Source organism: Corythoichthys intestinalis, chromosome 13 (genome assembly GCF_030265065.1).
Source record: "Corythoichthys intestinalis isolate RoL2023-P3 chromosome 13, ASM3026506v1, whole genome shotgun sequence".
Classification (NCBI taxonomy): Eukaryota; Metazoa; Chordata; class Actinopteri; order Syngnathiformes; family Syngnathidae; genus Corythoichthys; species Corythoichthys intestinalis.
In genome coordinates, this window is record NC_080407.1 from 3,139,840 (window position 1) to 3,157,895 (window position 18,056).

Consider the following 18,056-nt stretch of genomic DNA (forward strand, 5'->3'; position numbering starts at 1 on the left):
AAAATGGTCAGAAACAAGACCGCCGGAAACGGTTGCGCCAAATCCGGTGATGACTTACTGCGTGAGTTGGGGTCTTCTGAGGACCGGGAGATGTACAGTCCATGGGTGTTGGCATCTCTCCATCCTCTGCTTCACCATCTTGAAAGACAACATCAATATTCAGCTATATTACGAAGGTTGAGCGTCCACATTTGGGTATTTTGACTTTATTTAATCACCTGCGTCTTTGTCTTTGCTGAGTAGCAAAGCTCTGTGGTAACTCCGCTCACGAGCCTGCTCGACAGACGTGGAAGACGTCCTGGGAAGAAATCAACCGTTACCATTGATGGTGTTACAAATGAGCAGTTTTTACATTGACAACAGAGTAACTGAACACTGACTAAATTGACACACGCATTAGCTTAGCTAATGGCTAATAACATTTCATGTCAACAACTAGATGAAAAAAAAGTAGGCTTGTTCAAATATATATCATGTGCTAGTATTCACATAATTCACCCACAGTTTTTGCCCTCACTATCTATGAGTAAAAGCAGATGACACACACCATACATACACACATACCATTGTCCTTCTCCTTCCCTCTCCCCAGCATTTTCCGACTCTTCCGATGTCTGCGGGTCCTTGACGCTGCAAGGAGGTGGAGGAGGGGGGGGCGGTGGGGGTAAGGCGGCCTCGTTGCGTGTCTCCGCGGCGACCGCGGGGAACACATCAATGCTCAAAGGGGGCACGGCGGAAACCGGGGAGCCGCATTCCATCTTTGAGCCGCTACGGCGAGCTTCGCGTTGTCGCTTCCTGTATTCCAGCAGGGAAACCTGGAAGAGAAAAGGGACGTTGAGCGCAGTTGTCGTCGCGTCAACACAAGAGGGCGACATTGCCAGGAGTTCACCTTTTTCTTCTGCGGGGGATTCTGCGCGGACCCGCCTAACTCGTCGCCGTTGAGCGAGCGCGAGAAGCTAGCGGAGGTCGCGTCTTCGGAGCAGGGGTAAAAAAGCGGACCCTGGGCCTCGCTCAATGCCGGCTGAGCAGCCGCCGTCGTGACGTCGGGTCTGAAAGGAGCTTGCAGGGGCTCCAAGGTATGCGAGGGCGTGAGGTCCCTTAAGTTGGAGTTGATGGGTGAGAAACTGAGGCCGGCCGGTGTCGCCGGGCACCTTTCCGGGCTTTTTATCCAGCCGGGAAAAGACGAGGGGGCGGCGGTTTCAGCGGACGAGGACGGTTCGACGCCATCCGCCGTCCCGACGTCAGCCCGCTCTTCCGTTAAATCCGCGCATTCGACGACAGGGGGGGGCTGCGGACTCCCGGGTATCGACGTCTTGGCCTCGGGCGGGATGCCGTCGGTGCTCGGCGTCCGAACAGAAGGAGACGGGATCAACGAAGGAGGGCGATCGGTCTCTGACGAATTTGCTTTCGCACTGACATCCGGCGAGTTTTCCGTGGAAGATTCACTCTGTCGAGAACAAAAGAAGACGTCCGATCATCTTTCTGATAGGGCACGTGACAGGTCATGTGCACTTGTTACTTGTGTGTTTTGGAGTTTTGTCGCCTTCTGCTGGCGCTTAGGTGCGACTGATTTTATGGGTTCAGCACCATGAGAATTGTGTAACTATTGACATCAACAATGGCGAGCTACTAGTTTATTTTTTGATTGAAAATTTTACAAATTTTATTAAAACGAAAACATTAACATAATCTAAAATTTCTATAACTTGTACTAACATTTATCTTTTAAGAACAAGTCTTTCTACCCATGGATCGCTTTAACAATTTTAATGTTAATGCCATCTTGATTTATTGTTATAATAAACAAATACAGTACTTATGTACAGTATGTTGAATGTATATATCCATCTTGTGTCTTATCTTTCCATTCCAACAATAATTTACAGAAAAATATGGCATGTTTTATAGATGGTTTGAATTGCGATCAATTACAATAAATTAATTTTTAAGCTGTGATGAACTCGATTAAAAATTTTAAGCGTTTGACAGCCCTAGTAACTTCCTACTTGTTTTGTTGTGGTAGGAGGGTTTTGTATTGAACACTGGGCCGTGTTGGTTATTATAATAGCAGAGAAGACAGCAGTAAATCAACAAAGACAAGTCAACTGTGCGCCGATCTACCACTCAAGAGAGCTGAAGGACTCAAAAAGTGGGTTACAGTTGCATATTAGTTTGAAAATCGAGCGGATCCACCGTATTTTTACACGAGTGACTTCCGGTCTGCCCGATCCTAGCTACCGGTAGTAGTATTGACGCAGGAGGGTCGCGCCTCGCGTCAAATAATAAACTCTGCCGTTCTTTTCGTGTGCGTGTGTTGAGCCGCGTCTAACACGCGGCCGCACTGCGACTGGTGTGCATTGGCTGACTAACTTTAACGCCCGCTTTTCACTTCATTCTCGTGGCGGCCACGTTGTCGCGCCGTTGACGTTTCTGGGTTATACTGTCCTACCGTATTGGTCGTCATTATAGTAGAGAAGACGGAGTAAATATAATCTACACAAAGAAACTGTAACCCGATCGACTCACAGCCTCGAAAAGTAAGGGTTACATAACGTCAGAAACTCGTTCGGTATGCCTCCGTTCCGAACCGAGCACTACATACCGAAACGGTTCAATACAAATACATGTGCCGTTACACCCTTATATATACCTCTTGGGGAGTGCTAAGTGTTTGCGGTGGGGTGCTGGTGAAACGTTCGACTCCGGGCTCCTCGGTTCGAGGCCGCGGCGGCGTGGCCGTCAGCGCGGGCGGCAAAGACGTCTCCGATTGGTCGGCCCTGGTGGGCGTGGCACAAGGGGAGCCGTAGGGCGTGGAACTCTCGGACATGCAGGTGTCGAGGGGGCTTAAGCGGCGTTTTTTCAAAGGCGTGGGCAACTCTGAAAGAACATAAGCGTATCAAAGTATACATAAATACACAAACATACATACAGTGTACATATATGGCGGAAAACACTCAGGTGACTTGAAGTTCCGCTCTGACACCCACAATTTAGACAACTTTCAAAACTGTCCGATATGCATGTGTGATACATCATTGGAAAGCTTAAAATCTCAATTTTCTGGGGGAAGAAAAATTTTGAACAAGAGGGCATTTAAAAAAAAAAAAAAAAAAAAAAAGTTTTTTAAACAGCAAAACCCTATCTTGAGGTGAGAGCACGCGAGAGCAGAATTACAGAATGCATGACTTTAACGAGATGTTATCGCGTACTTACCTTGTTTTGATCCAAAAACTCCATGTAGCAATTCCATGTACAGCTGTGAATGGCCACAGCCGGATTTTTGGGGGATTTTATGGGTGAAACATGGCAATATAACAAGGGTCGCGATGCAGAAATCACAGACATCAAGGAGTGGTCGAGATTTGTTTTTCCATATATTTACCCTGTTAAACGTTTTTTGTTTTTTTCCCCCTATTTTTTCGTTTGGATCGATTATTTATCATCTTAAATATAAAAAATGCGACACTAACAAAAAAATACAATTAAGCGCGTTATGAGGTAGGTATCCGTGACTTTTTTTTACAGACGCCAATTTTTTCATTGTGACGTAATTTGTTAAAATGTGCGAGTGAATAATTTTTTAAAGACCTTTTTTTTAACTAAATATTAGACACAATGAATGATTCTAAGCTAAAAACGACAGACATTTTTAATAATAAATATTATTAATTACCTTCGTTTTATTGCTGGGTTGAAACAAAAGCGGTTGCGCGACGTCTGTAAACGGGAGTTTTCCGGGGTAAAACGGACAAATTAAAAATAGTTCGGGGGCTTAATGCACCATGAATCTGCTATTTCAGCATATAGGCATTGTTCTATCAAACACAACAGTTGTTTTGGCTTAAAATACCGCAGTTTCTTTTAAAGAGGAGTGCAAGAGCAGAAACTGCTTTTTCAGTCTTGTCTGTGTTTTCCGCCATTTATAGATATTATATACACATACTAGGGGTGCACGGTATCCATTTTTTGAAACCGATACCAATAACTTCCTGCTCCTCAAGGCTGATACCGATATGATAACCTATAATATATATATATATAATTTTTCAATGTATATTCACCTGAGTTTTTGAACACCTTTAGGTCAAAAATACTAGTGGTTGATTCAGCTTAGATTTGCCTTTGACCGAACCAGAATTTTCATGATGACATGAACAAAACAAAGACTAACAAAACTTTGCATACTGGAAAAACAGGAGTGGAAACAAACGCACAAATCCCTATTCGACACCGTGCCAAAAATATTATCAAGAGGAATGATAATATATTACGTTATCGGATTTATTGGGATGACATCATAATTCCTATTATCGGACCGATAATTATCGTGCACCTCTAACACATACATAAATCATTGGCTGCCATTGACGGCAATAGACGTCTAATCCAATTTGACTGAGCGGGCTGGAAGCGATCATTTGATGATCAATCAAAATGGATTTGATGTGTATTGCAGTCAATGGCACTAAAACATTTTTACTTTTTTTTTTTTTTTAATGGATTTTGAATGTTTTATTTATTTGAATTCAAGAGGGATGCCAACCCTCGCAGTTTAAATGCGACCGTCAGTGGAATTTTAACACAACTTTTTCAATGCTAGAGCTAGCAGTTTATCTATTCTATTGTCTATCTATTGCTGTCAATGGCTGTGAATTACCGGGCAGTGAACAGGAGCCGTTGGGGAGGGGGCTGTCCGAGTCCCCATTAATGGAAGGGCTGAGAGGACCCTCGCTAGGCATGAAGTGACTGGGTCTTCTGGCCGGACTGGTGGATCCCTCCTCTTCCAGCGCCTGTTTTAACCATCGCTGCAGTACAGAATAGTGAGTAGTGAGTAATCTGGAAGGTGAACATCCTTATGACGACCGACAGGAGATGACGGCACCTTCTTGCAGGAGCCGGTGGTCGGAGGCGTTTCGGGCAGTTCTCGGGAACGTCGTCTTCCCGTGGGGACGCCGGGGGTGGTGGGGCTGCGGCTGGCCAGGAAAGGCGAGGAGAAGCGGACGTAATGTTTGGGCGTGCTGTAGACCTGCGGCGAGCAGGCCAGGCCAGGCAGGGCGTTGAGCTGGGTGGCCAAGACTTCGGGGTCGCTGCTGATCCGTAGGGGCCGCTCGGGCGCCGGCGGCTCAGGTGTGCGCGCCGCGGAGCGTTCCGCTTGCTTCTCGCCCACCCATTCGCTTACAAAGTGCTGCGGAGATCAGAATGTTTAACGCTTAAACGATGATGTCATCTTCCGCAATCCTGCAGAAAACGGACCTTTTTCGTTTTGAAATTCTTTGCTCCGACGCGGTTTCGGTCGTGCGCCGGCGAGCTGCTCTGCGGGGGGCTGGCGTCCGGCGGCTGCGGGGCGACGGCCTCGGGCTCCGGCGCGCTGGGCGGCTCCCCTTCCGCCGGCTCGGCGGGCAAAGGCTCGGCCGGCTCGGCCGGAGAACCCGGGGCCAGGTCGGAGCAGGTGCTGATGGTGCGGGCTCGCCGCCGCTGTTGACCGATGTGCGTTCGGTTCCTGGAGAAGCTTTTCCTGTTCCGGGAGCCTTTGACCTTGGCCGGTTTCAACCCTGGCTCCTCTTTAACCTCAAGAAGAGGCGGCTTGAGTGATAGAAAAAGAGAGGTTTTCAACTGTCTGCAGTGAATTGAAATGAGTTTACCCATTTGAACTTGTTCATATGGATTCACGTCAATTGCTGTCAAACATGATCACTCGCAGGTTATGACTCTAACCGAGGAGGGACCACTCCCTATTTCCTATATGTGTCATCCAGCATCCTACCTGTACAACAGAAGGAGAATCCACCGTCTCAGGAGTGGCAGGCGGCTCCTCCTTGATGTCGCCGCGTCCCCCGATCTCAGGCTTGACGCTGCCGATGCGTTCCAGCGCCTGCTCCCTCCGCTTCTCGCGCTTCTCCATGCGCGCAAAGGCCTGCAGGATGGCCTCCATCTTCCGCTCTTCTCGTGTCTGCGGGGAGGAGTTACGTGAGTGATGAAGAAGGCGCGGGAGGCATGATTAATCAGCGTCGCGGGGGGTTCGTTTGTGAAGCCTCTGAGAGAACATGACCCGACCACGCTGCTTGGTTCAAGAGGAAAATTGCAGCAGAGTTGGAGTTGCTAGCTTCGAAAAAGTACTTTTTGGGAGCCATATAGTGACAATTTAAGCAATTTACCATGTCTAAGGATAAACACTGGCAGTGGGTTACTAAAATAACCCGTCCCCTCCTCACATTATACTGAAAATCCATCCCTCTCTTGAGTCTTAGCTGCGCTAGCTAATGATGAGTCAGCGTTTTACGCCCGGGCTCCACCGTGGGAAATGAAGCTGACTGCGGGGTTATTTCCCGAGTGTAATTTTTCCGGGGTCTCGTTCATTTTGAGTCCTCTCGTGTGTTAGGAGCCTAATGGTGCGAGAGGGGTTGCTACCGGGGGCCTTTTAAGCACATAAAACACAATGCAACAGGCAATGAGCAAGCCAAAAGAAGAAAATGAAAGGCAAAAGCATGACACATGGAGGGTGGGAGGATGTCAGTAGTGGTGAAGAGGAAGACAGCTGCATCTAAATCAAGCCACAATTAACAGACCACACACAAGTGGGGCAGGGAGAGGGGCAAGGAATGGCTGGTTTGTTGTTGTTTTTTTTTGTCATCTTCACTGTGCCAGGCGGCTGCAGGAAAGCTACTACAAAGCTCAAACGGCGCCGTTTCGCTTTGGCACACTTACCATCTTCTTCCTCCTCTCCGCAATCTGTTCCTCTGACTCCATCTCTACTTCATTGCTAACGGACGTTTTGTCTTCTAGATCCTCAAATAAGTCAGGATCCTGTAAAAGGGAGGGGGAAAGGCGGCGGTATGACGCTTTGTCGTTCAAGTCTGGCTACAGACGAGTGGTAGAACAAGTGAGAGCAGCGGAGGACAGGGAAGGTGAGGAGAAGGGGGACTCGGGGTGGGGTGCGGGGGTCATCGGCTTGGGCGTAAGTGGGCACAAAACACTGTTCACCCACTAGCTAGCACCTTTGTTGGGACAACAGTTCTACCTGGCGTGAAGTCAACTAGCAGGAGGAAACAGGTGAAACGACATTAAAAAGAAAGGGACGAACAGTGGAAATCACATGCAAAGACACTGACAAAAAGACGTGCATCCGATATGGACAAAAGAGGTTGAATGGTGTTTATTATGATTGTTTCTCAAAAAGAATCTTGCCTGGTTGTTTGAGATGGAAAGTCGTAGTGGAGACAGTTTCCTCTGCTTGCAGTCGCCCATGTTCTTGCCCTTGCCCTCGCCGTCCACGCTCAAGTTCTGGTTCTGGCCCAGGTCCTCGCGACCCGGGTCTTTGTCCTTGCGACTGTTGCGCCGACGCCCGGTGGATCCCAGGTTCTCGGTGGGTTCCAGGTTGTGCTTGAGCACGGGGCACTCGGGGTTGCCCTTCACGCAGGCGCAGTCCACCTTGTATTTACTAGAGCCGTGCAAAATATCCGATTCTTAGATTATTCGCGATTCGAGAACGATTCACAAATATCCAAATTCCGATTACTGAATTATACCAGGTAAAGCGGAAGTAAAACACAGTCAGCGCGGTCTTTGGGACGCAATGAGGAACGGACCGTGAGTAAATATAATGTTCAACTCATGCCGCTAGATAAAAAAAAAAATTATACCTGACTGCAGCCGACAGCCGCTACAAAAAACGCCCGGTTGCTAGTTGCTACAAACAAACGGCTACAGTAGATATCATATATATGTAGAACTAGATGCAAAATGACAGACGACGGCGATGTTAGAACATGTATTATTGAACAGAGATGCGAAATGACGGACTTACCGGCGTTAGTAAACAGCCGCCATCTTAAAGCAGTAGACTTCTCTAAAAGGCTCTGTTGTAGCGAATCTAATTAACTTTTTATCTAGAATACTCCTAAATCGGCAAAATCTTGTTTTGAATCTATCTTTAAATGATGAAATAGTTTTAAAATTGACAAAAGTAGACAGAAGGGAAATTATGGAATAACGGGAGTAATTTTAACAACTGTAACAGTTGATTCACAACATTAAATTAATTGAATGTTGTTTAAAGCTGCTGATACAGAATGGGGACTGGAGTTTTTTATTTACTGTTATTTTTGTATATTTGTTAACTGCTATATGTTAACTTGATACTGAAATAGTAGTTTGGTTTAGCCTGGGAGGATTTCTGAACAATTTTGGAACTCATATACAAAACATTAAAAAGGAGGGGGGTGCATCAATAATCGTTCTATAATCGAATCGGAGCCTCTGAATCGTAATCGTAATCGAATCGTTAGGTGCCCAAAGATTCCCAGCTCTAGTATTTACTGCCAATAAATGAATGAATTTGAAGTTTGTGATCAATTAACGACGCCTGGGAGAAGCAACTCACCAGCTGCCGTAGTCGTAATCAAAACCGATGGTGATCTCCGTGCCTTTGGTGATAGGCCTCAGCGAGTAGATGTACAAGTGCAACATGCCCTCCTCGATGACGTGCCGTACCTGGAGCCGACAAAGAAAAGCGCTGTAGTGGAGGCGAACGTTTCAAAGGTGTTTGCGACGGGGCGAGGGGTCTCACCTCGGCATTGGGGGTGCAGGACCGCCGGACGAAGCGCGCCTCGTTGCCGAAGCTACGCGCGTCCACGCACATCTCCAGCCCGTCGAATTTGGAGTAAAATAACACAAAGGGGTAAGGTCTGAGAAGGAAGTAGAGAGGTGTGAGGCTGGGCGTGTGCCACTTTTTGCGACGAGTGTCCCGCGACTGACCTCTTGAAGAAGTATCCGTTGGCTTCAAACTGCTGCCGAAGCATAAACTTGCCCCTGTATTCGATGATGAGGGAATCCGGGGCCAAGTCCCTCACGGCCTTGAGGATTTTCTTGTTCTTTTGAACTTGACTCTGCGCAAAAACGCTCGATGTGAGCTACCGGCCGGATGGATGATGAAGAGACACACTAGTAGAGCTGTCCCGACTAGTCGACGTCATCGATGACGTAAATCCGTCGACGGGTTAATGAAGGGTTAAAAAAATATATACGTGGAAAGTTCAGAATGTCGGACACTCTGTATGCAAGCGAGGAAGGCGGCACAAAGCCAAAAAAGCGCACCAGAGTGTCCAAAATATTGACTTATTTCAAAGAAACAAAGGAGGGTACACTCTTGTCTCCTGTCTCTTCAATGCCAAGTTTGGCTGCACGTCGGCCGTGAATAAACATCTAAAGCGCCGTCACCCAGTTTGTAAGTCCATCTAACTAACAAACGACATGTTTTATTTAAGTTGCTAAGCCTGTCGCGATATGCAATGAGTCCATTTATCGCACGGCAAATAAAAATGAGGGCGGTAATTTTCACGGCTGCCTGATCACGTGCATCCGTGCGTGCGTGCATACATTGGTGCGTGCGTGCTGATGGCATATGAGACTCCAGTTCCTTTCTCTTATCAACACGCTGTAGAATCAAAGTTCAGACGTACAAAATAAGAAAAAATATCTATATTAAACAATGTAACGTTAGCACTGCTACACTGAGGTGAATGGGGGGAAAAAAGGCAACTTACTTTAGCCTGCTATAAAACATTGGCAGTCGTCTCGTGAAAGCAAACTTGCGGTCAAAAGGTGACACTTCAAACATGAAAAATCGCTGCTTAACAAACGAAAAAAATGACAAAAACTGTTACTATTACTGGCACTACACGCAATGACAAAAAGTGCTTTTTTTGCGGAGTGTAAAGGTGAAGTTAGCGGTTTAGCGAACGTACTTCCGGTGAACATTTCAAAATAAAAGCATGTCATGTTCGTCATATAAATAGCGATTTCTAGAGTTAATCCCACATACTTCAGAATTCAAATTCTACACTAAGAATACCTTTAAAATGACACTCTTTATGAAAATCTGATTGGCAATGAATAATTATTATAATACTATTATATAGTACTATACTATAATATTAATGCTAGGTGTTTTTTAAGAATTGTTTTGAATCATGTTGGAAAGGCGAAGTCGGTGTTCTGAATCGGTTTACATTCCATTCTTTTGCACTAGTTAATTCTATCAGTATTTCAACTCATCGTTTATTTGTGATTTATTAGTTATTTACGTGTTTATTTGTACTTTAATAAATAATTTAAGTGTTCCAATATGTTTTTGTGAATTTATAAGCGTCAACAAAAATGTCATTGCTAAATTAGTAAAAAAAAAAAAAATATATATATATATATATATATACATATTTTTTTAATTATTAGATTAGTCGACTAATCGTTAAAATAGTCGGCTGACTAATCGGGAGAAAATTAGTCGTTTGGGACAGCCCTACACACTAGTATTTACTGTACCTCCACCGGGGGCTTGAAGGAAGCCAAGTGCGTGTTGTAAGCCAGGCTCTTGCCGTCGCCTTGCTCTTTGAAGCGCAGCAGCACCTGCACATCCTCGCTGTATTGATTACTGCTGGCCTCCTCGTAGCGCTCCATCCAAGTCTTGATCTTGTTCTCCCACAGCGCCGGGTGGTCGGTCGGCTCCTGCTCGGGAGCGGCGCCCTGCGTGAGCACAACCGCGTTAGCCGTGGATCGGCGTGACGAACACTGCCTAGTGGCGTTTGCCGTATTTTTACCTTTACTCTCGAGGACTTTCTGGAACCCTCGCGGAAGGCCTGCGGAGGGCAATTAAAATGTCAACAGAAGCGAAGAAGCATGCCATGTCCAGCACTATTGGGCTTTAGGGTGAAGCTAAAAATCCGCTTTCAGCTTTACAGGAAACAAACTGTCCGGATGGCGGGTTGAAAGTGCAATGGGAAAACTGATTCGGCAAACATTTACCAGTTCAACCCAATTGTCAATTAACATCAGCGTTGTTTTTGGCAACGCTATGAATTTTCGTCTCAGTCTTTTGGACGATACTACTTATCTTAGTCATATTTTAGTGATCTCAAAATGTGTTTGTCTTCTAGTTTCTTTGATGCAAGCTCAAGAATTTCGCCTCGTTTTACTCGATGTTGACTAAAAGTGTTTTCGTCTGTCAAATTAAAAAGATTTCTCCAAAAATAAAGCTTTTCGAACGCAATGCTAATGCTACTAATTACATTTTTGTGTGTCTGATTTTCCCCTCATTTTCTCGCATCAAAATGCAAAACGTCCATTTTAACTAGAGATGTGCCGATCGATCGGGTCATCGGAGAAATGATCGTTGATAAAATTTTTTCGTTTTTTGTCATCAAGACAACACTGATTAACGTTGATCTTTAATGTTTATAGTTCATTCTAGACATAGTTCATCCAGACATTTCTCGACCAAAATGCATAACATTTTGGGAGTAAGTGTACCTTCTTGGCTCGCGCGGTCGATGCAGGAGGGTCCTTTTCGCAGCTCTTCTTGCGCTTCTTATCCACCTGCTTGTTGCCAAGGCGCCCGGTGGTGAGGGTTATGGTGGTGGGCGTGTGCTGGAAGGTGGAGTAGAGCTCCAGAGGGACCTCGTCTCCACTCTCCGTTGCGCTGGTGTCCCCATCTACTTTAATTGTAATACAGTAGCCAAGATTAGACTCATTTTTTATGTGTCCAGCAGGTGTCACTATGCCAACAAGTGTACCCTATCTTGACTTATGACCGGTATTGACTGTGAGAGACGTCCAAGCCAAAATGACATATCTTCCATACCAAGTTAAAAAAAAAAAAACTTGTAATTGACAGCAGCCTTCAACATTCCAGAGAAAATGTCAAAAAATGTACGGCGGAAAACACTCTGGTGACTTGAAGTTCCGCTCTGAGGCCCCCAATTTAGCCAAATTTCAAAATTGCCCCAAAATCTCAATTTTCTGGGGGAAGAAAAATTTTGAACAGCAGGACATTTAAAAAACAACAACATTTTTTTAAACAGCAAAACCCTAACTGGAGGCGAGAGCACAATTAAAGACGCCACGATTTTAACGAGATATTATCGCGTATTTACCTTGTTTCGAGCCAAAATCTCCATGTAGCATGTATCACCAAGTGTCAAGACACAGCGCAATGGCCACAGCCTGATTTTTTGGAGATTTTATGGGTGAAACATGGTGATACAACAAGGGTCACGATGCAGAAATCCCAGACAACAAGGAGGAGTCGAGATTTTCTTTTTAATATATTTACCCCTTTAAATGTGTTTTTTTTTTTTTCAATTTTCCTTTGTTTGGATCGATTATTTATCATCTAACATATCGGAGAAAATGCGACAGTAACAAAAAAATACAATTAAGTGATAGTTATGAGGTAGATATCCGTGACTTTTTTACAGACGCTATTTTTTCATTGTGACGTCATTTGTTTAAAACTTTAAAATAGACGAGTGAATAATTTAAAGTTTTTTTTAAATGAAGTACGAGACATGAATTAATGATTCTAAGCTAACAATGACAGACATTTTGAATAAGAAATATAATTAATTACCTTAGTTTATGGCTGGATTAAAACAAAAGCGGTTGCGCGTCGTCTGTAAACGGGAATTTTCAGGGTAAAACAGACAAATTAAAAATAGTTCGGAGACTTAGTGCGCAATGAATCTGCTATGGCAGCATATAGACATATTGTTCCATCAAACACAAAAGTTGTTTTGGCTTAAAATACAGCAGTTTCTTTTAAAGAGGAGTGCAAGAGTAGAAACTGCTTTTTCAGTCTTGTCTGTGTTTTCCACCATATATAGTGGGGAAAATAAGTATTTAGTCAACCACAAATTGTGCAAGTTCTCCTACTTGAAAAGATTAGAGAGGCCTGTAATTATCAACATGGGTAAACCTCAAACATGAGAGGCAGAATGGGAAAAAACAAAAAAAAACAAAAACAAAACAGAAAATCACATTGCTTGATTTTTAAAGAATTTATTTCCAAATTAGAGTGGAAAATAAGTATTTGGTCACCTACAAACAAGCAAGATTTTTGAATGTCAAAGAGGTCTAACTTCTTCTAACGAGGCTCCACTCGTTACCTGTATTAATGGCACCTATTTTAACTCATTATCGGTATAAAAGACACCTGTCCACAATCTCAGTCAGTCACACTCCAAACTCCACTTTGGCCAAGACCAAAGAGCTGTCAAAGGACACCAGAGACAAAATTGTAGAACTGCACCAGGCTGAGAAGACTGAATCTGCAATAGTTAAATGCTTGGTGTAAAGAAATCAACTGTGAGAGCAATTATTAGAAAATGGAAGACATACAAGACCCCTGATAATCTCCCTCGATCTGGGGCTCCATGCAAGATCTCACCTTGTGGCGTCAAAATGATAACAAGAACGGTGAGCAAAAATCCCAGTACTACACGGGGGGACCTAGTGAATGACCTACAGAGAGCTGGGACCACAGTAACAAAGGCTACTATCAGTAACACAATGCGCCGCCAGGGACTCAAATCCTGCACTGCCAGACGTGTCCCCCTGCTGAAGCCAGTACACGTCCGGGCCCGTCCGCGGTTCGCTAGACAGCATTTGGATGATCCAGTAGAGGACTGGGAGAATGTGTTATGGTCAGATGAAACCAAAATAGAACTTTTTGGTAGAAACACAGGTTCTCGTGTTTGGAGGAGAAAGAATACTGAATTGCATCCGAAGAACACCATACCCACTGTGAAGCATGGGGGTAGAAACATCATGCTTTGGGGCTGTTTTCCTGCAAAGGGACCAGGACGACTGATCTGTGTAAAGGAAAAAATGAATGGGGCCATGTATCGAGAGATTTTGAGTGAAAATTTCCTTCCATCAGCAAGGGCATTGAAGATGAGACGTGGCTGGGTCTTTCAGCATGACAATGATCCCAAGCACACAGCCAGGGCAACAAAGGAGTGGCTTCGTAAGAAGCATTTCAAGGTCCTGGAGTGGCCTAGCCAGTCTCCAGATCTCAACCCCATAGAAAATCTGTGGAGGGAGTTGAAAGTCCGTGTTGCCCAATGACAGCCCCAAAACATCACTGCTCTAGAGGAGATCTGCATGGAGGAATGGGCCAAAATACCAGCAACAGTGTGTGAAAAGCTTGTGAAGAGTTAGAGAAAATGTTTGGCCTCCGTTATTGCCAACAAAGGGTACACAACAAAGTACTGAGATGAACTTTGGTATTGACCAAATACTAATTTTCCACCATGATTTGCAAATAAATTCTTTAAAAATCAAACAATTTGATTTTATGTTTTTTTTTCCCCACATTCGGTCTCTCATGGTTGAGGTTTACCCATGTTGACAATTGCAGGCCTCTCTAATATTTTCAAGTGGGAGAACTTGCACAATTATTGGTTGACTACTTATTTGCCCCACTGTATTTTGTCAGGAATGCGGCCAGAAGGGAATTTGTGAGGTAAAGTTGTTAAATGATGCTGTCCTTGCGTATGTATGTAGGACTTACAAATTTACAATAGTCAAACTTGCCAACAAAACTGCTGAACTGTAATTGTATTTTGTTTTCCTGGCGTCGTTTGGACCTACCTGACAAACATTCCCGTTTCCTCGTCTGCAGAAGGATAGCCCTCTCCCGATCCAGGTGTCTCGGCTGGCAGCGTTCGCACAGGTACGTCTCAGGAATGTTCTGCCTGTCGATGCCCATGCAGTCGATGTGCTGCCAGGCGCTAAAACGAGACGAGCGCGCAGTTGAGTCACCGGTTTAGGTACGTATGTTAACGAGAGGGCGGCGAACCTGCACTTGTCGCAGCAGATCATGTAGCCGTCATCGTGCGTGAAGCCGCAGATGCAGCGGGTGATGTCGGCCCCGTAGCTGCCATCCTCGGAAGTGCTGAGCGTTGTGCCCGTGGACGCTTCGTCCTGGCCGCCCGGAACAAACAACCCCCCGTCGCCCTGACGCATCAACATGGAGGGGGGAGGCGAGGCCGGCGGTGTGGGCGGGGGACGCGCCCCATAGTTATGGTCCTGAAAGGGAGAGTCGAAATAGTCAGGCGCGGGGTAACCAGGCTAACGCTTCCGGGTTGGGCTACTCACAGCATAAGGCAGGCCGATGTAACTGTGGGAATGGTGAGAACTGCTGCTGTAGATCTGGTGCGGGTAGCTGGACTTTTCCACCACCACGGGGCTGGCCTCTACCGACTCAGGTCTATAAACAAAAACTTACATTAGCTAGCTCGCTTTTGTTTTCTATGCATTCGTTGGCACCGGCGCGGACGTACGCGACTGGAAGCACCTGTCTGTCAACGAGGCGGGTCGTTGGACGTGCGTGTCATCGCGCAAACACACAATGGTTTGTCAGGTTGGCTCACGCCAAACCTGTAGATCTGCTTTCCGCAGAAAAAAAAAAAATCGCGCGGATGCAAAGAGCCTGTTGGGCCGTTTGTGACCGACCCGACCGGACTGGACGTGTTTTATGGAGGAAGCGGTGTGATGACAGAGGGAAGTAGCCATTCATTTAAAGCTGTTTACAGTGTAAAAACTACTTTTCATGAACTCAAATGAATCCAACTCCTATCTAAATACATGTGAACACTTTGTTAGCAAGAAAAACTACAATCAAATGCACAAAGTAAAACTGATTATATTACAGTGAACACACCGTGCATCTTTTTCTCTTCACTCTCACATCTTAACTTTGAACTCATATACAAGTTATAAACCACAAGTTGCACCTCATTGTGACGCTACATTACCTGCCACAAACTCTCCGCTGGTGAGTCGACACTTCCTGCGCGCAGAGCCGCCGTCAAAGTGAAAACCGAACAAGTGTGTGCACGAGGTCTGGAGGCGGAACTGTGTCGAGGCGTGTGTGTGTGTGTGTGTGTATAACTCTTGTTTGTGTGTGTGTCTACACTACTGATTAACTGCCACACTGGCACACCTAACCGTCACGGGCCAGAAAGACACGGAAAAAAAAGAAAAGAACCTTTCACCCATCAATCATTAACACCATAAAATCAGACGTGAACTGTTGAACTTATAAAGTAGGCTTTTAGGTCAATAATTCGCATGAATTAAGGAAACGAAACAGACGCTACAAGCGAAAGTCGCAAGTTTAGTGCGACTCACACTATTTACTTATTCACCATGTCAAAACACTAAAAAACAAGCTATTTTAACTTTATTTACTGCCGAATAAGCGCTAAAGTAGTTATTTTGCTCTATTGTTGTTAACAGAACAATTATTACTAGAGGTGGGAATCTTTGGGAACCTAACGATTCGATTACGATTCAGAGGCTCCGATTAGATTATTGAGTCACCCCCCGGCTTTTAATGTGTTGTAGATTCGTTCCAAAATTGTTCAAAAATCCTCTCAGGCTAAACCAAACTAATATTTCATTATCAAGTTAACTGTTCAAATCAGTAAAAAACAGTTAACTGTTAAAATCAGTAAATTAAATACTGTCCCCATAAAGTCCCCATTCTGAATCAGCAGCTTTAAACTACATTCAATTAATTTAATGATGTGAATGAAACGTTAAAATTGTTAAAATTGCTATCGTTATTCCATAATTTCCCTTCTGTCCACTTTCGACATCTCAAAGTTTTAAAACGGTTTCTTCATTTAAAGATCGATTCAAGTCAAGATTTTGCCGATTTGGGTGTATTTTCGATAAAACGTTATTTAGATTCGCGACAACAGAGCCTTCTAGAGAAGTCTACTGCTTTAAGATGGCGAATGTTTACAACGCGGTAACTACTAACGGCAAGTCTGTCATTTCGCATCTACTTCTCTTTATATGTTTTTTACGCCGGCGTCGTCTGTCATTTTGCATCTAGTTCTACATATATGTGATATCTATTATAGCCGTATGTGTCCGTATGTTTGTAGCAACTAGCAACTGGGCATTGTTTGAAGCAGCTGTCGGGCATTATTGTTTTTTTAATCTAGTGGCATGGCGAATAATCTAAGAATCGGGAAATTTCGCACACCTCTAATTATTACAGTCATCAGTGTCAGGGAGTACTAAGAAATAACTAGGGGTGTGACAAAATATCGAAATAGTGATATATCATTAGGGCTGCAGCTATCTAATATTTTAGTAATCGAGTAATCGACTGAAAATTCTATCGATTAATCGAGTAATCGGATAAAACAAATATATTTTTAGGTGAAGAGCAATTATAAATATACATGAGAAAACAAGACAACCATTTTCAGTCAATCAATGTCTTTATTTTCGATGTATATTGTTGAAAACAGCCAACAATTGCATCTCTGATGTAACTAGAATAAAAAAAAAAAAAAAAAAAAGACTAATTCACTGCTTTCACTCAAAAAACTTTTAGATCTTATTAATATATATATATCTTACCTAAAAATGCTGTTACGCTTGATAACACACATCACTTAAAAGTTAGGATTTTTTCCCACGTGTTCCAATTGAATTTCTATTTGTGACAAGCCATTTTTAAGTTCTAGTTAAGTTTTAAGTTAGTCTAAACTGTAAGTCCTGATAGGATTTTGAGTTTTTGCAGTGTTCAAAATAAATGATACAGGCTGTATTGGAGCACATTAGGGACCAGTGCTACTTGGTGTTTTTCCAGCAATGACTACTGAGCTAAAATTGATAGTTAGCATTATTGAGTTTTTATTTTACACCCTCATCACTCCACATCGCTATGTTATGTTAAAGCCTGTACGTAAGACACGTTAGCCACGCATTGACAGAGGTCATAATTAATAGAAACCTAGCCCTCCGCAGGGCTAACATTACGTGAGCTAGTAAAAGTAACGTTAATCTTATTTATTAGCGCTTAGCGCTCTTTATTAGCGCATAGCGCTCTTTATTAGCGCTCTACTGCTTTAAGATGGCGGCTGTTTATTAACGCTTGCCAGACGCGGCCGAGTCTGTCATTTCGCATCTAGTTCAACATACATGTGATCTCTATGAGACTCATCAGACGCTACCTGCTACCAACGTAGCATCGTGCGGGCTAGTATTTAGCAACGTCGCCGCTGTTTGTAGCGGTTGTCGGCTGTAGTAATTTTTTTTTTTTTTTTTTTGCTTCTTCCTCTACGCACGTGACATCAGCGCGTTGTCCTGCATTAAAAGTAGTCTGAGCAAAACGTGATGCTTAGAGCTGTCAAAATAAATGATTACACGGGGTGAATAAAATTACTCGGATCAGTTTTTAAACTCGAGTTACTGGAGTT

At 44.2% G+C, this 18,056-nt stretch overlaps 1 protein-coding gene across 4 annotated transcripts in view; it reads right to left on the reverse strand.

The window, feature by feature from the left end:
• The window catches only part of kmt2e (lysine (K)-specific methyltransferase 2E), a 36,057-nt gene that overhangs the window by 2,509 nt on the left and 15,492 nt on the right, over positions 1-18,056 (reverse strand). For 2 of the 4 annotated variants that reach the window (XM_057855623.1, XM_057855622.1), the window contains exons 3-22: positions 14,932-15,043; positions 14,633-14,862; positions 14,425-14,564; positions 11,305-11,489; positions 10,596-10,634; positions 10,321-10,521; positions 8,755-8,885; positions 8,567-8,684; positions 8,381-8,490; positions 7,186-7,438; positions 6,706-6,804; positions 5,765-5,950; positions 5,254-5,583; positions 4,883-5,185; positions 4,658-4,805; positions 2,651-2,877; positions 890-1,447; positions 565-815; positions 219-298; positions 59-138 (exon numbers count right to left, since the gene is read on the reverse strand). In XM_057855623.1, the coding sequence (XP_057711606.1) occupies positions 59-138; positions 219-298; positions 565-815; positions 890-1,447; positions 2,651-2,877; positions 4,658-4,805; positions 4,883-5,185; positions 5,254-5,583; positions 5,765-5,950; positions 6,706-6,804; positions 7,186-7,438; positions 8,381-8,490; positions 8,567-8,684; positions 8,755-8,885; positions 10,321-10,521; positions 10,596-10,634; positions 11,305-11,489; positions 14,425-14,564; positions 14,633-14,862; positions 14,932-15,043 (3,781 nt within the window). The remainder of the gene's footprint in view (positions 1-58; positions 139-218; positions 299-564; positions 816-889; positions 1,448-2,650; positions 2,878-4,657; positions 4,806-4,882; positions 5,186-5,253; positions 5,584-5,764; positions 5,951-6,705; positions 6,805-7,185; positions 7,439-8,380; positions 8,491-8,566; positions 8,685-8,754; positions 8,886-10,320; positions 10,522-10,595; positions 10,635-11,304; positions 11,490-14,424; positions 14,565-14,632; positions 14,863-14,931; positions 15,044-18,056) is intronic. The other 2 variants (XM_057855624.1, XM_057855625.1) reach the window with 2 other exon arrangements.